The 23,533-nt window shown below is 39.8% G+C and overlaps 1 protein-coding gene across 1 annotated transcript in view; it reads left to right on the forward strand.

Moving 5' to 3' along the window:
* Nucleotides 1-23,533, forward strand: part of Mov10l1 (Mov10 like RISC complex RNA helicase 1) — a 62,325-nt gene that overhangs the window by 21,796 nt on the left and 16,996 nt on the right. Inside the window, exons 11-18 of the mRNA XM_051189112.1 lie at nucleotides 3,324-3,501; nucleotides 3,780-3,850; nucleotides 5,991-6,082; nucleotides 9,368-9,384; nucleotides 18,792-18,970; nucleotides 19,726-19,872; nucleotides 20,728-20,849; nucleotides 22,791-22,890. Coding sequence (XP_051045069.1) covers nucleotides 3,324-3,501; nucleotides 3,780-3,850; nucleotides 5,991-6,082; nucleotides 9,368-9,384; nucleotides 18,792-18,970; nucleotides 19,726-19,872; nucleotides 20,728-20,849; nucleotides 22,791-22,890 — 906 coding nt within the window. The remainder of the gene's footprint in view (nucleotides 1-3,323; nucleotides 3,502-3,779; nucleotides 3,851-5,990; nucleotides 6,083-9,367; nucleotides 9,385-18,791; nucleotides 18,971-19,725; nucleotides 19,873-20,727; nucleotides 20,850-22,790; nucleotides 22,891-23,533) is intronic.

Consider the following 23,533-nt stretch of genomic DNA (forward strand, 5'->3'; position numbering starts at 1 on the left):
CTTCTCCCCCTCTCTTCTTTTCCAGGGCCTCTCTGTCTCTTCCCTTCTCCATCACTCCCCTTTCTAAATAAACTCATTTAAGCTCTATCTGCCTGACATGTTATTCCCTCCACCTCCCGCCTTGATCACTCTCACCTGCTATGGAACCTGCTCTGCTCTCCCACATGGTCCCTTACCTTGGGACCCAACTCACTTGGGACCCTCACCTGGGACCACTCCCAGCCCTTCCCTGCCTTTTATTCTTATAACTGTTTCTAAAGAACAACAAGCAGTAAATTCCCTGTGAAGAACCTTCAGAGGCTGATGCCTGAAAATTTAAGTGACGCTAGAATAAGGAAGGTTTTAGACTATTACATGTTATGAATGACAATGTTGTTTACTGTACGGATGAAGTTTGCTGCTCATAAGAAACATAATAATTTAATTATGGAAAGGGAAGACTTAATACTTTTCTACCATTATTTATTAGCAAGTATGTATTGGATTATATTACGTTAGAATCTATTTGCTTTTAAAACTTACTATTTGAGTTTAATTTTCACTTTCTGAAAAATTAGAGCTGGGGAGATGGCTTGGTGAGTAAAGCATTTGCCATGCACTCATGAGGACCCAAGTTCATTTTCCCATCACCTAACTTAAAACAGAGATATAGCAGGGCATGTCTAACCACAGGAATAGAGAAAGAAATTCCAGGGCTCTCTGGCCAGGCAGTCTAGCAAAAATGGTGAACTCCAGGTTCAGTGAGAGACCCTGTCTCAGAAACTAAGATGGAAGGGGCTGGAGAGATGGCCTGGTGGTTAGTAGTAGCACTTGCTCCTGTTGCAGAGGACCTGGGTTTGGTTCCCAGCACCCATATGGGACTCAGCGTTTTTTTTGTAACATCAGTTGTGTGGACTCTAATGCCCTCTTCTGGCCTCTCTGGGAACTGCATGAATTCAATATACTTTCATACATGCAGGCAAACATTTGTACACATAAAAATAACAAGGCGGGTGGTGGAGGCACACACCTTTAATCCCACCACTCAGGAGGCAGAGACAGTTGCACCTCTGAGTTTGAGACAAGCCTGGTCTACAGAGTGAGTTCTTGAACAGCCAGAGCTGTTTTACAGAGAAACGGTCTCAAAAAAAAAAAAAAAAACAAAAAACAAAAGATAGTGACTGAGGACATTCTGACATCATCAGTCTCTGGACTCTATGTGTACCTAACATAGGCAAATGCAACTACATGGACATGCATGGATGCACTAACTATTCCTGAAGTGGTTCAAACATACTTCTACATTTGAGTGTGTGTATGCAAAGCTTTCTCAGCACTGATGACATTGATTCACAACACTTCCTGTCATGGTTAGTTTCAGTTGTCAACGTGATGCATTCCATAGTCACTTTGGAAGAGGGACTCCCAATTGCAGAATTGGCTCCCTCAGATTGACTTGTGGGCATATCATGAGGCATTTTCTTTCCTTTTTTTTTTTTAACTTGTTTATTTAATGTGTATGGTTTGTTTTGTCTGCATCTATGTCTGTGCACAGTCTCTGCTTTGTCAGCAGAGACCACAAGAGTACATTGGATCTCCTGGCACTGGAGTTACAGACAGATGTGAGATACCATGTGGATGCTGAGAATTGAATCCTGGTCCTCTGGAAGAGCAACCAATCCTTTTAGCCTCTGAACCATCTCTCTAGCCCATAAGTCATTTTCTTTATTGCTAACTGATGTAGGAGGACCCAATGTGCCTGCCATCCCTGGTCTGGTAGGCCTGAGCTATATGAGAAAGGTAGCTGAGCAAGCCAGAGGAACAAGCTAGTAAGCAGCATTGCTCTGCTAGTTTCTGCTTAAAGTTCCCACCCTGGATTCATGTACTTAACTAATTGCTATAGAAAAGACCTCTAGAAATAAGTAGAAGTGGTGAAAATGAACATCTTTGCTTTGTTCCCGATCTTAGTGGATGCTTTTTTTATCACTGAGTTTGGCTTTTAAAGATCTACCTTTATTGTATTATCAATAGAAAGTTTTCCCCTACTCTGAGGTAATTCTTTTTAATCATGAGAGATGCTGAATTTGGTCAGATATTTTTTTCTGTATCTAGATGATCATGTTCTTCCTTCTTTCTGTTAAGCAGTTTGCTATATTTGTTAATTTTCATAGGGTGGCCTATCCCTGCCTCCTAAGAATCAGACCCCTTTGACTATACTGTATAATCCTTTTAATATGCTACTGCATTGTTTTCTAGTATTTTGTGACAGTCCTTGTATCAATATTCATAATATTGGCCTGTATTGGAGAGGGAGGTGTGGTTGGGTAAGTTCTGTTTGTTGTGTTTTGAATGGAGTCTTACTGTGTTACCCAGGATAGCCTCAAGCTCTTGAGCTGAATTGACCTTTCTTTAGCCTGCTGAGTAGCTGAGAGACAGACCACTCTTTCTTTCTCACTCCTACCCTTATCTCTAACTCTGCTCTTTGCCTCCCTGTTTCCTCTTCTTTCCCCTCTCTTTTCCCTTCCTTCCCTTTCCCTTCATCTTCTTCATCCCCAGACCCTCATGTCACTGTGACACTATGCAGCACTGGCTTGTAACCCTCCTGTCTCAATTTCTTGAGCAATGGGATTATAGGTGTGCACCACATGCTTTTTCTTTCTTTATAAAGACTTTTTCTGACTCTGACATCAGAGTAATGCTTACCTCTTAGGATGAATTATACAATATTCTCTTGGGATTTTGGAAAAGTTTGAAAGGGGTTTCTGCCATTTCTTTATATGTTTTATAGAATTTCCTCATGAAACCAACAGATCTGGGGATTTCCTTTGTTGAAAGTTTTTGGTTCCTGATCTAGTTTCCAGTTCTTAGGTGATTGCATTGTTTGTGGTGTAATCTTGGTGTAGCTTTTATGTTTCTAGGAACTTAACATTTCATCTAGATGTTTTCACTATTTCAGATGGGAAGGAAGGTGTCCATTTGTACTATATCTAGGCCAATGGATAGCCTATCCTCTTTGCAAGCATCTATAGAAGTTACACTGCCCTTTCTAGAAGAAGCTGAAAGACCTGACAGAAAGATTAGGGACAACAGAGTTGACTGAGGGCCCAGAGTATGCTAGTGAATAGATGTTTTGGCCAATGAAGAGCCAGAGTGCTGTGATCCTCCATTAGCCCAAGGATGGTGGTATGCAGACCGGGTTCATAAACTCTAACCCCAAATCATCCTGTCTGGAGTAGATGTCTTGGATGTAAGTGGTTTAGACATTTGGACTCTAAGCATGCTCCCTAGACATAGACATGGATGTGCTGTTCTGTCTTCACAGACTGGATGATTCTATTTTTCAGCTTTTGAACATGTCAAACTATAAGGAGAAGTTCTCCACTCTGCTGTGGCTGGAGGAGATTCATGCAGAAATAGAACTAAAGGAGTATAACATGAGTGGCGTTGTCCTGAAGAGGAAAGGGGATCTGCTGGTACTGGAGGTCCCTGGGCTTGCTGAGAGCCGACCTTCCCTCTATGCAGGTAGATCTCACTGCAGGTTACCTGAGGGACAGCAGAAAGATCACACTGGGGAAAAGTAGTTTTAACTGGCCACATACTTGGATTATCCCATTTCTGTCTTTTGAAGCAACATTTACCTAAAAGGAAATCATTTAACATGTATGTTATACATGTTTCTTTGTTACAATTATCTTTAAGCAACAGATGGAAATTTTATATTATACTTTATTAAGACTTGATTTCAAAGTGAATCAGGAAATTTTTGATTTTGTGTTTGATACATAATATTTTTTACCTAGGTGACAAACTGATTTTAAAATCTCAAGAATACAATGGACATGTCATTGAATATATCGGCTATGTCATGGAGGTGAGATGATACTCCTCAAAGAGTGAAGGTCAGACTGACTCACCCACCCTCACAGAGGGAATTCCAATGGCTTTGTCTGTATTGTGGAAATTTAAAGACACAATGATCTTTGAATAATTTTTGTGGTGTAAAGGGAACTTCCTGTCTAAGAAAGAATAATTTTCAACAATATAAAACTACTTGTAAATCATGTTTGCATTCAAACAGCTTTGGACACTGGGCATGATCTAGAAGAGCTAGCAGGTAAGACCCTCAGGAGGAGGATGAACTAAGTAAGTATGGTACTGAGGCATTCAGTAGGATGCTCTGCTCCATAACATCAGCTGCCCAGTCAGTGCCTGCTTTAGTCTCAGCATCAATTTTTCTGGCCAGAGCATGGGGTAGGATACTTAAGCTGACACAGAAGGCCCAGATGGTACAGCTGGTAAAGAAGCCACATCTGAAACAAGTACTTATGCTGAAGTCAAATTTGCTATCTTCCTGCCAGCAGGGCCTTGAAAAGTAGTGCCCTATTAAGAGAACCAATTTGGAGAGTTTGGGGAGAAAAGACTCAGGTGCTGAGTCCTTGCTGAGAGCTACCTACTTCTAACTGACCACAGAGGATCTTCCTGACAAGTGTATGCTACATGTCTTAATTGGGTTTCCATTATTGTGATAAAACACCATAACCAGGCTGGGGAGATGGCTCAGAAGTTAAGAGCATTGACTGCTCTCTCTTCCAGAGGTCCTGAGATCAACCACATGGAGGCTCACAACCATCTATAATGAGATCTTCTAGTGTGCAAGCAAACATGTAGACAAAATATTATATACAAAATAAATAAATCTTTAAAAAGCAAACAAAACCACCAAGACCAAAAAGCAACTTGAGGAAAAAAGGATTTATTTGACTCACAGCTTACATTTTATCATCAGAGGAAACCAAAGCATGATCTCAAGATGGCAGCAAATGCTGCTTATTGGCTTATTTCTCATGGCTTGCTCAGTCTGATATATCACCTAGGCAACCTACTCACGGGTGGCACTACCTATAATGGGCTGGGCCTTCCCAGATGGATCATTAAACAAGAAAATGTCCCACAGACTTGCCTACAGACCAATATGAGGTGTTCTCTCAGTTTAGGTTTCCTCTTCTCAGATGACTAGCTTGTGTCAGATTGACATAAAAGGAGCTAGGATTCTAGAGAACACAGGCTCGCTGCCCCACCCACTTGCAGCCTTCCCAGTACCTCTCTTACTTTTACTTCTGAATACTTTGGCTGTTGTAATTTTTTAAGTTGTCTTGTGCTTGCTTTTATGAATCTTTCCATTTTCTTATTTCATTTGCAACTTTTTAGATAAAAGGTCAATGTAGTCTACAATATCTTAAGCTGCTGAGGATCATGGTGCCTCAGTCTTAGTAGTTTGGTGTTAGTGTGCTTAGTGACCTTAAGTTGTAGATTCCCTTCCAGAATCCTGTGCTGGGTGACCTTCCTGGGAAAGGACTGTGGTAGCATTGTGTGAGAATGGGAGGACTCTGTGACAGTCTGTCCCATTGTTTACTGTACATCTCCTGCCCACAGTCTCTGGGTCCTGATCTCACTACAACTTCTGACCTTGCACAGTGTCAGGCCTGGGCCTGGGGAAGACACACCGCCTCAGCACTGATTCCACCAAAGGATGTTTGCGTTCCTTGGCAGCTTTGCCCCATGTGTCATCAGAGGTTTCCTTTCTTTCCTTCAGGAGGAAGTATGAAATCTTACTTTATGCAGGATCCAGCTTTACTCTCCCCTGTACTACTAGAAAGGGGAGTCCTGAGCAACTCTCTGTGAGGCTTTAACTTGGTAGGACCACCCTGATGACGACTTGGAGTTGTTGGCAGGTTGATCTCTTGAGTCTTATGTGCTGTATTATTGGTGTACTTGGTTCAGGGAGAGACTGGTTAAGTGTTGCTGATGTAAATGGAGACATCACCCCTGTTTGTGTAGTTTAAGAATGATTTACTCATTTTCAGTTAATTTTGCAGGTACTTATAATACCAAGTTTTGGCCCAAATCTGTGAAATGATATTTTCATGATGTGTTGCTAGGTGCAGATGCAAGATTGTCCCATGAAATCCAGTCTAGTGTGTAGAAGTTGAATCATTCATTTGTTTTTTTAGATTCATGAAGAAGATGTAACTCTTAAACTTAATCCAGGATTTGAACAAATGTATAACTTTGAACCTATGGATGTGGAGTTTACATACAATAGGTAAGGTTTTAGTGAGTTAATAAAAATGTTTTTTCATCTTCCCAGATGGTCTGTCCTTGACTGAAATCAGTTAAAGCCTCCATGAGTGTGCAAGAGATGGCTTGTTAGTATCCTGCCCTTTGTGGGTGATCTGTGTGTTAGGTCCCAAACCTCCCAAAAGGCAGCTGCACTGATTATGGCCCAAAATGACAGTCTGGGGCCAGCTCAGGCTACATGCTGACAGGGAAAATGGAACGATTGATGGTGGAGAGAAAAGTCTTCACTCAGAGGTCTTCAGAAACCTGTGAAACAGATTTCTTCCTGCCAGATTATCTCCCTTGCCTCTGGAGAATGGGGCATGTATTCTTTGTTGCCATCTCTCTGTGCATATCAAAGCCACTTCACTCTTCTGTCTTCTGGCCTGCAAGCCCCCACAACAGCTTCCTGCCTAGCTCTGCTGAAAACTAGCCCCAGCAGTTGCCAGGTTGCTACTCTCTCTATCCCTGAGAAGTAGCCAGGGCAGCTTTGGACTCTCCCCAAGTGCCTCTGACTCTTCTCTCTCCACCACCAGAGAGATAGCCACACAGCAGTTTTATGTTTACAGTAAACCTTTCTACCCATGGAGAAGTCCAGTTTGGTGGTTTTATTGCACCCTCAGTTAATCTGGTGCCAAACTTGGGGGCAGAACAGTGGGCCCCTTTTCAGAGGACCCAGCCCTCCTAACCAATCCAGTGTTTCTGAGAAATTCTAAGTATAGTCTTTTATCTCTTGGTAAGTTTAAGGAAAATTGATGCTATTGGGATGCTTTTTTTCTTTTGAGACAGGATTTTCTGTATAGCCCTTGCTGTCCTAGAACTAGGTCTCTAGACTAGATTGTCCTTGAATTCAGAGATCCACATACCTCTGTCTCCTGAGTACTGTGATTAAAGGTGTAAACCACCATGTTGTGCCTGCTGTCCAGCTTTTTGTTTGTTTGTTGTTTGTTTGTTTGTTTTTTGAAACAGGGTGACAGGGTCTCACTGTATAGCCTTGGCTGGCCTGAAACTCTGCTGTGTAGACCAGGAAGCTCAAATTTACAGAGATCCACCTGTCTCTGCCTCTTGGATGCTGGGATTAAAGCTATGCACCATTACTCCTGGCTCCTGGCCCTGTTTTTTAAAAGTTCAATACTATTGTAAACAATATTACCTTTAATTTCCAATTGTTTGCTCTCTGTATTTCCTCTTTACAAGGAGTTCAAGGTGACATGGAAGGTTTTGATGTATCCTTCTAGCAGACTGAGGAGATTCCTAGTTTACTGGTAATTTTTAGACAAGAATAGATACTGAGCACTCAGGAGGCTGAGTTCCAGGCCAGCCAAGCCTACATAGTAAAAACCTGTCTCAAACAAACAAAAAGAATAGACACTGATTTTGTCAAATGCTTTTTCTATATCTTTCAAAGTTATGGTGGTTTTCTGTTTTGGGTTCACTAGTCAATTTTCTTAAATTGTTTCTAATGTAATTTCATCTTTGTAATTTGCCTCCTGAAATGAATGATATTTGGTTATGATGTGGTTTCTTTGTGTGTGTGTTAGATCTAATTTGCTAAAATTTTATTCATTTTTTTATATTTATGTTTATGAGACATATTGGTCTACAATGTACTGTATAGTCTGGAAAACTTTGTATAGAGTAAATTTAATTTCTTCCTTAGATATTTATTGGAGTCCCTTCTGAGGGCTTCTAGATATGGAGTTTTCTCTGTGGTAAGCTTTTAAGCTATGTAGTCCATTGTTCTACTAGAAAAAGGATCATTTAGGCTTAGTACTAGGTTCTTATTTGCATGCATGGCATGCATGTATGTGTGCCTGTGTATATTTGTATGTATATGTGTACACACATGTATGTAAGTGTGCATGATATATGTGGATGCATGTGTCAAAGTGTACATGGAGCTCAGAGGAAGACTTTGTGTAGTCAGTTCTGTTCTTGGACCTTTACTTGAGTTTGGGAATTAAACTCAGACTTGAGTGGCAATTCCCTTTGCCTGCTGAGCCATATTTCTGACCTGATTATTAGGTTCCTGTAAGCTTTAGGAGTCTATACATTTTAAGACCTCTGAACTTCATCCAGGTTGTCTTGTTTGCATTTAAGTTATTTACAGACTTTTCTTACTATGTGTTTCCTTTATGTGTCATCTATAGTGATCTCACATTTCTAATTCCTGATGTTAGTGATTTTTTGTATTTTTTCCTCATCAATATCTCTAGAAATGCAGGGTCTTTAAAATTATTTTTTATTTCATCATATGTGTGTTGAGTGTCTTGCCTACATGTATGTCTGTGCATTATATGCATGCCTTTTTCCCATGGAAACCATAAGAGGGCATCAAATTCCCTAGGACTGGAGTTACAGATGATAGTTAGCTGCCATCTGGGTGCTAGGAATCTAACCTTGATCCTCTACAAGAGCAGTCTACTCTTAACTAGTGGGCCATCGCTCCAGGCCATGACCTTGTCAAAGACCTCACTTCTGGCACCCTGGCATGCCATTCTTTATTCTTCTGCCCCCTGTTGTATTAAGTTTTGCTCTGATCTTTTATTATTTCCTTTTTCCTCTTTTTGGGGGCTCCGTCCGCTTTTCTTTCTCCAGATCCTCATATGTTATAAGGCCTGCCTTTTTTTTTTTTTTTTTTTTTTTGAGACGGTTCTCTGTATTGCTTTGGAGCCTGTTCTGGAACTTGCTCTGTAGACCAGGCTGGCCTCAAACTCACAGAGATCCACCTGCCTCTGCCTCCCAAGTGCTAGAATTAAAAGTGTGCATCACCAACACCTGGCTGAAAGCCTTCCTTTTTGTACTTCATGTGTTTGGTGCTGGATGGATATTACCCTGAGTTACTTTACCACTCTAGCTTAGTTGCTGGTCATCATTTAGTCCCCAGTGAAGACATAATAGATTCTTTTTTAAAAGTCAGTCTCTCTCTTTTTCTCTCTCTCTTCCTCCTCCTCCCTCCTCTCTCCTCTCTCTCTCTCTCTCTCTGTCTCTCTGTGTATGTGTGTGTGTGTGTGTGTGTGTGTGTGCGCGCGCGCGCGCTAAACAACTAAGCCATCTCTCCAGCCCTGAGAATCTCTTATATAAAGATGCTACTACAATAGACAGTTGACATCTGGCAAATCTTCCTCTTGAACCACTAGTTCATACCTAGGGAAGTTGTTTTTTGTGATCCTTTCTTTCTCCTGCCCTCCTTTGAAAGTTTTGTATGTTGCCCCCCCCCCTTCCACACACATCTACTTAATTTTTCTGATTTTCTATCTCTTTGTTACAGTTTGGCCAAAGCTCGGGGTGATTCTATCCCAGCTCTTATCTCTCTTTATAAGGAGTTTATTGTATCCCAAGCAGTTATCTTGCAAAGATAGGAACACAGGGCTTACAAAGGTTCAGTACACCTCACAGAGTTATCAGAATAAATACTTCCAGTTTTGTACTGCAGAAATGGATCCTGATGGTGGCTTTTAGCAGTAGTAATAGTTGAGAATGTTCAGGTGTCTTATGTTGTGTTGTGTCCCATCACCATAAGAGTCTTCAAGAAACCTGTCCTCTCTCTCTAAGGCATGAAGCAGCTCTGCTCTGTGATAAGAGCCAGCTTACCCAGTAGAACAGATAATGCATCTTCATTTTTGCTTTTGGAGTATTAGTAATCTTGATTTATTGAAAATGGTTTTTAATTTCCTGTGTTTTTTTTCCAATTTCAAGTGAAAAAAAAACTATAGCAAAATTGTTTTTCTCTTGACACAGTACTCTTCTATAAGAATGGTGACTGTTATCCTGAATCCTTAGTTGTCTCTGTTTAAACTTTGGTATAAAACACCTAATTGTCTGATATTTTGTGTGGGTACACTTTCCCTTCACATAGGGGCAGAAACATACCTTAATGGCCCTATAACACCTGGCCTCTATGTAATCTTTTATCTACAAGCTTTTCATAAAGTTTGTGTTAGTGTTATTGATGAAAGTTTATTGTCTTGTCTGTTTTCTGTTGCTATGACAGATACCACAGACTGGGTAATTTATTAAGAAAAGTTTTATACTCACTGTTCTGAAGGCTTTACAGCATTGGTGAGGGCCTTCTTGCTGCATCAAAGCATGTCAATAGAACACTGAAGAGAACACATGATGAATGGGCCAGAAGAGAAAACCAAAACAAAGAGTTTGAATTCATTTTGTAGCAATGTTTTTCACACACACAAGTGATTTGACCTCATGACCTAATCTCTTAAAGACACACAAGCCATCATAGAGGCAATTAAATTGTAGTCACTCGCAAATAAACAAAAATTTTATCTAAGTTTTGGAGTTTGGAATTAACACTCAAATGGAATCAAATTTTTGTAAGTTCTAAACTTAGGGTTCTTTGTTTTATGTTTTCTTTCTGGCAGGACCACAAGCAGACGGTGTCACTATGCACTTGAACAGGTCATCCATTTGGGTGTAAAAGGTGTGTTTTGTAGATTGGTAGTATTAAATCTCCCTAAAGTAAGTTTATATAGTTCATGGAAATTTTGTGCAAAATGGTCTCCTCAGTTCTTCAGCCATGTGTAATAATTAAAATTATATGACAGCATGTTTTTAATCTTCCTGTTGGCCTGTTTGTCTCCCCCTCCCCCTTCTTAACTATTTTAACTGTAAAAATATACTTAAGTAATTGAAAATTAGTTCATTGCTCTCTATATTTACTCCTGGTAATGTAATTCATCTTTGTTCTCACAAAGAAAAGTAATGGCTTGTTGCAAGGTCTATGTAATACTAGAAAAAGAGGACTTTGAATAGAGTGGAATGTGAACTGTTTTAGAATCAGCCATTGATGTTTAGGTTGTGTTCATTCATACTTTCAAATAATATCTGCCCATTTACTTTTTCTTATTTCAAAGTGTTGTTTCCAGAAGAAATCATTTTACAGTCTCCCCAGGTGACAGGGAATTGGAGCCTTGCACAGGACACCAAAATTGATGGACAATCTATCACCAAGGTAATGTTTCGATGACTTTGGTATTTAAGTAGAATATATGAAATCAGTTCTCATTTGACTGGAGTAGAGGAATGTTATTCACAAATAATCCAAAATTTCAATTAAAATGAAGCTAAAATTGCTGGGTGTGGTGGTTTATACCTTTTAATCCCAGAACTTGAGAGGCAGAGGCAGGCCTCCGTGAACTCTATGAGTTCAGGGCCAACCAACCTAGTCTACAGAGTGAGTTTCAGGACAGCCAGAAATACATAGTGAAACTGTCTCAAAAATGAAGGAGGGGCTGGAGAGATGACTCATTGGTTAAGAGTACTTGTTGCTCTTGAGGAAGACCCAGGTTTGACTCTCAGCATGCAGATGGCAGATAGCAACTCCCATTTCAAAGGATCTGATGCCCTCTTCTGGCCCATAAGGACATTGTATGCACAGGTGCACCCACATATTCACAGACAAATCCATACACATACAGTAAAAAATAAATCTTAATAAAATACAGGATATGTTTAGTTTAAATGTATATACTATCATTTGTAGGACCAGGGTGCTGCAATATATTTAAACAAGGAAAAATTAAGATATGGATGCTCACATGATCATACCAATTTATTTTAAAGTTATATGCTTTTAGATGATGAACACCTTTAATTCTAACATTCAGGAAGCTCTTTGTGAATTTGAGGCCAACCTAGTCTACAATAAGAATTCCAGGCCACCTAGGGCTACTTAATATAGCCCTATCTGGAAGAAAAATTTTGGCACTCTTTATATACACTGGGGGAGGGGCATTTATGTGCTTGTATATGCATAGAAAATGTCTAAAAGGATGTACACCCAACATGTCTTTACATTTGAAGTCTATAAGCATTGCAAAGATACTGTATTTTTTACGTCTCTAACCCAGTGCTTCTTTCTATAAATGTTAACTTAGTGCCTTTGTCTTGGAGGTAGTGTACTAGGCACTTAGTACATTTTGTAAATAAAATAGAAATAGTTTTTTATTTATCATTGTGTTTCTCATAATATAAAAAGTCATCCATTTCAGCTTGAGGTTTGCAAACTACAGTTGTGTGCTGTTGGAATGTGATTTCATGGGAATGTCTTAAGTGTATAATAATATAAAATTTTCAAATTACATGTAATATTTAGGAACTCTTTTACTCTTCTATACGTGCTCTCCAAAAGTTCAAAGGTCTTGTTGCTTAGAATCCCTGTTAATTGCTTTACTTTCTAATGGTTTAGCATATATATTAATTATTTATTAATGTCATTATGACATTTTCATACATGTAATAATATATTTTTTTAGATTTATTTATTTATTTTATACAATGTTCTGTCTGGCACCAGATATCATTACAGATGGTTGTGAGCCACCATGTGGTTGCTGAGAATTGAACTCAAGACCTCTGGAAGAACATCTTACCCTCTGAGCCATCTCTCCAGCCTCCGTACATAATATATTTCAATCACAGTCACTCCCATTATTCTCTCTTATGTTCATCCCACTCACTTATCCTTTTCTTGATACAGCCTCTCTTCCCCATCTACTTTTATTGGGTTGCTTACAGGAACATGACTAAGAGTTAGTTCGTTTACAGTCGTATGAACATCTTACCAGTTACTGTACCACTGAAGAAAAAGTTTCTCCCTCCCCTTTCAGCCATTAACTGTGCATAAATTTTCTAGGGAGGTAGAGTGCATGAACCTCTCTCCTCCATGATAGGCTCAGGATAGTCGTGTACAAGTAATCACAGCTGCTGTAAGCTGAAGAGTGCAATGGTCCTGTGCCCAGAAATCTGTGATCCACATAGCTTCCCACCTTTTCCCTGGCTCTTATATCCTTCTAGCCCCTGATTTAGTGACATTATCTGAGCCTTGAAGACAATGACACAGATGTCCCATTTATGGCTAAACATTCAACAAGATACTTATTCTCAGTAATCATTGACTAATGTTAACAAAAAATAAACTTCTCCAACAATGCTGACAATGGCATTTATGGTAAGCATTAAACATAGTTATTTAGGAGCAAAAGTTTTACAGCTGTGGATACAGCTCAATGGGTAAAGCACCTGCTGCTCAACCATGAGGACTTGAGTTCAAAACTTAGAACCCACAAAAAAATTGGGCTACAGTAGTGCACAAAATAAGAAAAGGTCTGTCAGAAATCATTAGCTGGGGGCTGAAGAGGTGGCTTAGTGGTTAAGAGCACTGACTGCTCTTCCAGAGGATCTGGGTTCAATTCCCAGCATCTACATGGCAGCTCACAACTGTCTGTATCTCCCAATTCCAGGAGATAATACCCTTACACAGACATACATGCAGACAAAATACCAATGCATATGAAAATACATTATTTAAAAAAGAGTACCAGACAAATCAGATTATTTAGAAAATAATCTTGAAATAAGGAAGCCCTTTAAAGAAGCAAGAAGCTAAAGTACTTTAATGAAAAATCACTAGCTGGGAGCTGGAGAGATGGCTCAGTAGTTAAGAACACTGACTGCTCTTCTAGAGGTTCTGAGTTTAATTCCCAGCAACCACATGGTAGCTCACAACCATCTCTAATGGAATCTGCTGCCCTCTTCTGGAATAAGGGCATACATGCAGCTATATTCATATATAAATAAATAAGTCTTCTTTTAAAAAAAATCATCGACTATGTATTTGCTTCTAGACATCTATTTTGATCTAAAAATAGAAGTCTTTATTGGGCTCTGTAAAGCTCTGTCTTTTATCACCTTACTCCTGGTTCATTCCATTGTCTGATTCTCAGGAAAAGTCTATGTAGGAGATGAAAGGACGGGATGAAGAGAAGCTACTGCTGTGTAGATGAGGATTTCCTAACTGGCTGAATTGTGGTATTCCTAAGTGTAGAATATTATTATGAGCCAATTTCTAAACAAATTCTAGCATTCTATCAGTCAACCAACATGGAATTATAGGAGCTGGAGAGAGAGCTCAGAAGTAAAGAGGTCTTCCAGAGGACCCAGGTTGGACTCCCACACCATTTGGCAACTTGCAATTGTCTATAATCCCAGTTCCCACAGATCTGACAGACTCTTCTGGCCTCCATGTGCACTACACACAACATGGTGCAGCCAAAACACTTGTATACATAAAACATAAATATTTTAAAGATGGAATTATATGGAAATAAAAGAGCTAGAGATAAAGCTCCAGTGGAAAAGAGGCCCCAAGTTCAATCCCCAGTACCCTCTTCAAAAAAAAAAAAAAAAGCTCATACAAAATACATAAAACAGTCATTCAAGACATTGGATATTTGCTATATTAGCACATACTCCTGAGCAAGAAGAAACAAGCGATTTGAGCAGCATTGTTGAGAACATAGCATTTGCAGAGCAGAAAAAAAAAATCCAGAAGAGACACTTTACGAGACAAATTTGAAAGATAAAGTTGACAAAGCAGAGTACTGACGAGAGAACAAAATGACAGGCAGACTTTAAGTATCCCTGGAGTTTTCCCTGCCAGTCTTTTAGCTTATGAGAAAAATACCCAAGACTGGAAGATAACATTCCCAAAGTTGACACAGTACTACAACCAGAGAAATCTAGCCTTAGTGTCAGGACCATGTTCATAGACCAACAGGATGTGAGCAACCGTTTAAATTCCAGGTGCTGGATGGTGGTGGCACACACCTTTAATCCCAGCACTTGGGAGACAGAGGCAAGAGAATCTCTTAAGTTTGAGGCCAGTCTGGTGTATAGAACAAGTTCCAGGACTGTCAGGACTGTTATACAGAGAAACCCTGTCTTGAAAAAAAAAATTCCAGGTTGTTGATCTGCATCCTAGAGTAAAGTATTGACTGAGCACAGTGGTGTAGTCTATATTCCCAATAGAGGCATGAAGGTATAGAGTCCAAGGTCATTGTCAATTACACAGTAAGTTTGAGGCTAGCCTGAGTCCCTGTCTTTAAAAATACAAGCAGGTGCTTGAGAGATGATTCAGCATTGAAGAGGATTTGCTGCTCTCACAAAGGACCTAGATTTGATTCCTAGCACCCACATGGTAACTTACAAGTGCCTGTAACTCCAATTCTAGAGGGATCTATTCCCTTTCCTGACCTCCATGGATAAAAGGCACTCACATGGTAAACACAGACATGGAAGCAAAGTACTCACATAAAATAAATCTTTTTAAGTTTTTTTTTTTTAATTCAAACAAAAAATATACTCTAGAGCTCAATAAGTAGAAAATATATCTAGATCTCAATAAGTAGAAAACCCGTAATGTCTGACATCTGGTTAAAAAAAAAATAACCTGGACTAGCAATAGAGCTCATAGAGACCCTGCCCAGCCTGGGCTCAAACCCAGCACTGCAAAACAGACTTAGTACAACAAGAATGGAAAATTTTAATTGAAACCAGACTCTACCCCCAAATAACCCAGTTGTAAAGTTAGAATACAAGGGCATTAGAACAGGTATTAATTAGTCAGGAAAATAGAAGACACTGGATCAGGCATGGTGGTATACACCTTTAATCCCAGCTCTTAGTAGGCAGAGGCAGGCAGATGTCTATGCATTAGAAATCTCCATAGGGAGGTACAGGCCAAGTAGAGCTACATAATAAGACCCTGTCTCAAAAAGACATGAAAACTTTAACTGGGGGACATGAAAGATAAATTTAAAACAAAACACAACTCCATCCTTTAGGGATGAAAATTTCAGTTCCTAAGGTAAACAAAATGTAATATCAGAGTAAGTGGTCCAAATAAAAAGTGGTGAACTTAAAGACATAACACTAAAAACTATGTAAAAACAACAGGAAAGATTTCAAAGAACATGAGGAAAAACAGTTTCTATTATTCACAAGTTCTCTTTCTAAATTGAGTGACAAATATCAATTCATAAAACAACCTCAAGTGGTCTCACAAACTTGTTATTTGCCATTCAGAAAAGGAGGAGCAGGCAAAAAACATAAGGAAGCATAATGGGGCCATGTGGTATCCCACACCTGGAATCTCAGCCTGGGTTACATAGCATAGTATTGAAAAAGAATATTTACACATCTTCATGTCAAAGTATATCATCATACTAGACTATGCTCAGATAAATATAATTAAAAACAGAGCCAGGCACATGGACCAAAACCATACTGGTTATCCTCTGCAGTACCAATATGATAGTGATGGGAGGTCATATTGGGAAATCCTGAAATAAAATTTGACAATGCATATATTTTAATGAAGAAATGTTATGATGCATTGCTTTTACAAGATTCGTTTTATGAAAGGCACTGATTGCACAAAGATACATGTGCAAAGCTATGAATTAGAAAATGTTTGTAATAGAAGGATTAAAAACTCAATTCCATTAGCCCAGAGCAAAGTCTATCAATATTTAAAACTTGCAAAACCAGTTCTTCTGTAGGCTTTGAACATGGTTGACAGGCAGCATTGGCTTTCTGTGTTCTCAGGAAAGCATAGAGATACTGCACAGCAAAGTTCCCATTGCCTTCAGGAGAGGTTTTTCCCAAGGTTGGCTAGCAGAGTCTTCCCTGCTTAGGCCAGCCTTGGAAGAGGCAGGATGTATGTTAACCAAATAAAACTTGGATCCTCTTTGTTTCAATTTCAGCATGACCAAAATCAGTTTATTTATATTTACTTTTCAAAGAGCTAGGGAAGAAAAGCATAAACTTTTAGGCAGGTTTTTATTAACTGTCTCATGTTTGAATTATGTTTCAAGGGGTAGACCTGGACATATCCAAAGAATTGTTAAATGTGACAGCAGAATGTTGTTGGTAGGTGTGTTTGCTGCTGTTTAAGCTTGGGTTCACAAAGCTATTGATGTAACTACTTTCTTCATGATTATTTCCAGAACAAGAAAACAGTGAAGGACCAAACTAAACACACAACAAAGGAGAGGCACATGGATACCTCAGACCTGCCAGAGAAGGCTGCCACTCCTACAGATACTAGTGAGTTGGGTACAAGTGTATAATGGGATCAGAGAAGAACAATAAAAAAAAAAACCTGTATGTGCTTGAAAGAAGGTGCCTAAGAAGCACACTGGTTGGAGATACAGTCATGACATTGTCCCCAGAGAAGGCTGAAGCCCTGTCTACCTGCTCCCAAGGGATGTCTTGATGCTTTAGAAAAACTTAGATTATGTATTATTCTTGCCATGTGTGCTCTTAAGTTGTTGTTTACTCTGTATATTTAAATCAGAGTCTTGCCCTGTCATCTAAGCTGGTCTTAAATTCATGGACTCAAGTAACCCCTCACGTAGCCTCAGTAGCAAAACCTACAAGCAGGATTCAGCACACCTGAGTTGTAATAGTGACAAGCACAAATGCCTAGTAAACATTTAAAAATGTGTTCAACATCTTTAGCCATCAGGGAAATACAAATTAAAACTACTTAAAATTCTATCTCACCCCCAGGCAGAAAGGTTAACATCAAGAAGACAGACAACAAATACTTACGAAGAACCCATTCTTACTACTAGTAAATCAGTCTAGAAATTTAAAAAAAAAAAATAGGGCTGGAGAGATAGCTCATTGTTGAAGAAGCACTGGCTGTCCATGCAGAGGACCCATGTTTTGTTCCTAGTACCTACATATCAGCTCACAAACATCTGCAACTTCAGTTCCAGTGAATTTGACACCCTCTTCTGGCTTGTACAGACACCAGGAACTCATGTGGTGCACAGACATACACGCAGGCAAACATTCATACATACAAAATCCTTTTTTTTTTTTTTTTTTTTTTTCTTTTTTGGTGTTTTGAGATAGGGTTTCTCTGTATTGCTTTGGACTCTGTCCTGGAACTTGCTCTGTAGACCAGGCTGGCCTCGAACTCACAGAGATCCACTTGCCTCTACCTCCCAAGTGCTGGGATTAAAGGCATGTGCCACTACCACCTGGCACAAAATAGATCTTTTTTAAAACTATAATTATAGTAACTATCATATTGTCCAGCTATACTACTAGATATATGCCCCTAGAAATTTAAGTCAGTATACAAGAGATGCTTGCAGATACATACTTACTATTAAACTAAAACATGGAATCAACCCAGCTGTCCATCATCAGATGAAACATAAAATATACTACATATACATAGATGAATTAAGATAAAGAAAGTCATGACCCTTTTTTGGAAATGAATGGAAATTGTTAAGTAGTTTCCCAGACTTGAAAAGACAGATACCAGGTGGTTTTCTCTCATACATAGATCTTAAATTTTCATTATTAGACATGTATATATGTTGGTATCAAGGTCATAAAAATAGAAAGTGCTGTGAGAAGGAATGAAGTCTTAAGGAGTGTTAGTGAAAGGAAGAGGGATTTAGAATACATGTGACATGAAAGCAGAGTGTGGGCAGTGAGGGAAGAAAGGGGGGCAGTAGAAGTGTGGTGGAGTGAAGACTGGGGTCAGGGAGGTCAACCCAAATGAAGTGTGTGTGAAAGTGCCACAGTGAGACTTATTGATTTGTATGCAGACTAAAACAACTCATTTAATGTTTGGGGAAAATCACCAACAAAAAAAGTTTTTAAACCCTGTATGTAATATTTCAGGTGATATTGTATCTATAATTGACTTGGAAAGCTACTTACTTTCCCTGACTTTGCCTCAAAAAATATAGATGGTTTTGGAGCATGGTCTTCTGTCACACTGAAAATTATTGATTGTCAGGATTTATTTGACCTTTATAACATCTAATAAGGTCTTTGATTAGGCTGTCTTTCCACTTGAAATGCAGTAGATGAAATTCAGATCCCTAAAGCAAGAGATAAGGAGTTCTTCAATCCGGTACTCAATGAAAACCAAAAGCTGGCAGTGAGGAGAATTCTAAGTGGTGACTGCCGACCCCTCCCATATATTCTTTTTGGACCTCCTGGGACTGGGAAGACTGTGACAATAATTGAGGCTGTTTTGCAGGTAAGGATGGTGGTGCTGGTTGTTGTAGGTCTGCTGTATTCATGTGTTTGTATCTGAGGAGGTATTACTTTGAACTTTAGAGACATTTGTAAAGAACTAGAGAGAGATTTAGCTCCTAACATTATCTGTTTATGTATTAAGATTTTAAGTTTATTTTGCAAGTATAGAAGGAAACTTCATCTCTAGAATAGTAACCCTTTGATCTCATGGTGAAGCTTTACTGAAGAAGTTGCCAGGACAGTACTGAAGCCACCACTCTTCAGCACTTGTTGTTATTTCTTTTGTATACCAATTAAATTTATGAAAATACTGTGTGTATAGGATTACAGTGTCATTCTGGATTTTGATTAGCAAACACACTATGAGTGTTCTATGCTATATTGCAAGCTGGGCTTGAGAGATTGATATAACTTGGTGCTGTCTGTGGAGATATCTGTGGAGGTGTGTAGAAGGTTATGGTTGCAGAGCTGGGGTTATAGCATATACAGGCTTTGGATAACCCTGCATTCTCTCTTTCTCTGTATGTATATGGAAGTAGCGTGTGGGGAAGGGTGGCTACCACTTGATTACATCTCATCTGTGGCCAGTGAGGCAGAATAGTCACTTTGACATTGCAGGGAATGTTTCAGATGCTTAGGGATTAGTATCCAAGCCCTCACCCCTATTCCCTATAAAAAGAATCTGTATGTAGTATACTGACTCAGAGTTTCCACTCCATGGCAGTAATATCCCTGGTCTCTCACTTCTTAATGAAGGTACATTATGCTTTGCCGGACAGTCGGATTTTGGTCTGCGCTCCCTCCAACAGTGCTGCAGACCTTGTGTGTTTGCGACTTCATGAGAGCAAGGTGCTGAAGCCAGCTGCCATGGTCCGGGTGAATGCCACCTGCAGATTTGAGGAGGTGAGCTCCAGGCATGGGGGTGGGCACTTGGAATCCTTCCATGAAGAATGCCAAGGCAGGTTTAAGCAGGAGGTAATTAATAGCTTGGTAGACACCAGACTATCATAGAAAATTGTAATGGAGAAATTATTCTGTCTTGTGATACAACTCAGCAACATGGTCTTATTCCTGCAAATTCATTATGGTCTCACCCTCTATCTGTATTCACAATGCTTTTGTGAACATTCTCAGTTTTGTCAAATTCTCATGTTATGCTTTCATTTAATTTTTAAAGTATAGTCTAATTTCTTTTTCAGTCTGATTGATTTGGTTACCACTATCCCTTTTGGAAAATTAGAGGATTCTAGTTCATTTTGAATAAAATATTGATTAAAAAAAAGAAATTGTGGGACTGGAGAGATGGCTCAGAGTTAAAAGCACTGGCTATTCTTCCAGAGGACCCAGGGTTCAATTCCCATCACCCACATGACAGCTCATAACTGTCTGTAACTCCAATTCTAGGGGATCCAACATCCTCACACAGAGATAAATGCAAGCAAAATACCAAAGTACATAAAATAAAAATAAATAAATTTTAAAAAGAAATTGTGACTAGAAAACTATATTAAGTTGTTTGTTTTCTGGGTTACATAAAGGATTATAGTATATTCATGCCTTAGAGTCCATAAAACATGGACTTAATATGAAAATATAAGACATTTTAATTTAAGTTGATCATTAACAATTAGTCATTACTAAGAAATAGCAAGAGGGCAAGATTATCTTGTAGAATTCCATCCAGTATTGCTGTTTTGTTCAGTTTAAGGAAATGATCAATAAATTGAAAACCAAACTGACTCTAATTCTTTGCCCCAGACTATTATTGATGCCATCAAACCATATTGCAGAGATGGAGAAGATATCTGGAGAGCATCACGCTTCAGGATAATAATCACTACATGTAGCAGTGCAGGACTGTTCTACCAGATAGGCGTGAGGTGAGCACCACATAGGCGTGAGGTGAGCACTACATAGGAGTGAGCTGAACACCAGATTAGAATGAGGTGAGCACCACATAGGAGTGAGGTGAGCACCAGATGTTTGAGGAACAGAGTTCCCCCTCACAATTTGTATTCCCCACAGTTATGTCAGAAGAGGTTGACCAGATGGAGATTGGGTAATGGAGGGAAGTGTCAGCCACAGGATAAGAGCAATAATGAGGGGGAGGGGCATCTTTTCTGAGGAAACAGGATTATTGATGAGACCAAGGAAACTCAAAGGGTTCAGTAGTAGAATGGACAGGCAAGTGGGCTAGCAACATATAAAGATCCTGTGGTTAGAGAGCCCTGAGCATGTTTACACAAAGAAAACCTCAGAGTTGAAGCCTAGTAAGCAAGAATGGAGAAAGGGGCTATAACAGGAGGCCTGGCTCCAAAGGCTTGAGTTTTTAGAAGAGGCATTAGGATATGACCTTAGTTTAGTAGAAGTCCACTGAATGAGAACTTAAAGTATCACTGGAAGACAGGCTACATAGGAAACAGCTAGGTTTTGTGAGATTAGTCCTGGGTGGGGACAGCTCAAGTACCCAGTAGTGGTGTCTCCCCAAGAAGATGGAGCAGTGATAGTACAGGAGGCTGAGGACCAGAGAAAGCTTCCCAAGAACATGTCTCAGTGCTAGGAGGGATGTCCCAAGAGCTGCAAAGAAGCTGAGAGAGGAAGCTTCACACCAATGCATGAGAAGTGAGTCAGGGAAGCTACAAGCAAGTTCTGGTAGGAAGAGGAGGTAGCACAAGCCAGGCTGAGGAAGGAGGAGGAGCAAGGCTCCCTGAGAGTGAGACCCAGCTCCTGAGATACTGAGGACAGACCTTTCTGCAGCTTGGTACAGACTCACTCCAGGATGTAGCTGTGAGGATGATGATCTAGGTCCACACATGCCTCACCTTTCTGGCCTGAGTTCTAGGCATCTGAGAACAGAGAGAGCCAAGTGCAGCTAGCCACACACAGGTTGCCAATTATTTCATAACTATTCTTTAGTTACCTATTTTATCTATTTTCAAGCTAGGAGTTTAATATTTTTTAAAGATTTGCTTATTTATTATGTATACAGTGTTCTGCCTGCATATATGTTGTATGCCTGAAGAGGGCACCAGATCTCATAAATGGTTGTGAGCCACCACGTGGTTGCTGGGAGTAGCACTCGGGACCTCTGGAAAAGCAGCCAGTGCTCTTAACCACTGAGCCATCTCTCCAGCCCAAGTTTAATATTTTTAACATTTTATTTTGTATGTGTGTATATGGATACAAATGTAAAGGTCAGAAGATACCTTGAGGGAGTTGGTTCCCTCCTTCAACAATGTATGTCCCAGGGACCAAATTCAGGTCCTTAGGCTTGCTTAATGGTGCATGCCTTTATACTCTGAGCCATCTTGCTAACCCTACAATATCGTTTTATTATATAATCAATATGAAATCACTAGTGAGACAGTCTACATTTAATTACATATGAAACTTAGAGCTTTTGTATTTGAGACTAGCCATTGTAAGAAGCTTAAGAGCCACACATGGCTAAGAGGCTACTGGACTGGGAGAATGCAGGAAACTGCAAGGGCAGAAGATTTTTGTGATACAAGGTGCCAGTACTTTAAGGTACCAGGAGGTTCTCAGGTTTTCCTCATACCCAACTTCACCCTTGATGTCCTTCCAAACAAATACACAATCTGCTTACAGAATACCAGCTGCTGATAGGAATTCATGTGAATATCCTAGCAGGACTGCAGCTATTGACCCTAAGTGATGTGATACCCATACCTCTTGGTCTTACCTTCCCTGGAGAACCCCACAATGATCCCAACACCCTAGGACAGAGCTTTGCCAGTATGTGTTCAGTAGCAACTGCTAAATGATACAATGAAATTACATTCAGACATCTTTGGCTCTAGAGTTGGATACTTCACACATGTATTTGTGGACGAGGCAGGCCAGGCAAGTGAGCCAGAATGCCTAATTCCTTTGGGACTGATTTCAGACGTCAATGGTCAGGTAAGGCCTGTATCTTGTGTGTGTTTCTTTTTGTTTGTTTGTTGAGACAGGTTTTCTCTGTAGCTTTGAAGCCTGTCTTGGAACTCACTCTGTAGACCAGGCTGGCCTTGAACTAGCAGAGATCCACTTGGCCTCTGCCTCCCGAGTGCTGGGATTAAAGGCGTGTGCCATCAATCACTGCCTGGCTTGTGTGTGTTTCTGTCTTAGTGTTTTCCCTTGATGACAGTCATAGCCTTCAAGTGAAAGTACAATAGGACCCTGAGAATGTAGCAGGCCAGAGTTATGCTTGTTCATCACAACATCAGTCTTTTGTGGCTGGGAAGAAAGGTCCTTGCTTGTTATTATTTACTCACTTGCAAACAGAAGCTAAGAGCCATTGTAGGTACTGGAAACACAATGGCAGAGTCAACGGCTAAGTTTCTGGTGTGGATGTTCCGCACATGGCAGAAGGGAGAGGACAGGGCCTCATGCCATTCTATGATCTGACTGCCATTACCATTATATTTGTCAGGGGTTCCTTACTCAAACCCACAGCTCCTCCAATTCTGTGTGTTCCTGGCAGATCCCTGTCTGATCTTCTCTCTGGTACTTTGTATAGTGACATAGATTATCATCTTAAAGAATGTTTCTTTCAGTACCCCTA

Source organism: Phodopus roborovskii, unplaced genomic scaffold (genome assembly GCF_943737965.1).
Source record: "Phodopus roborovskii unplaced genomic scaffold, PHOROB, whole genome shotgun sequence".
Taxonomy (NCBI): domain Eukaryota; kingdom Metazoa; phylum Chordata; class Mammalia; order Rodentia; family Cricetidae; genus Phodopus; species Phodopus roborovskii.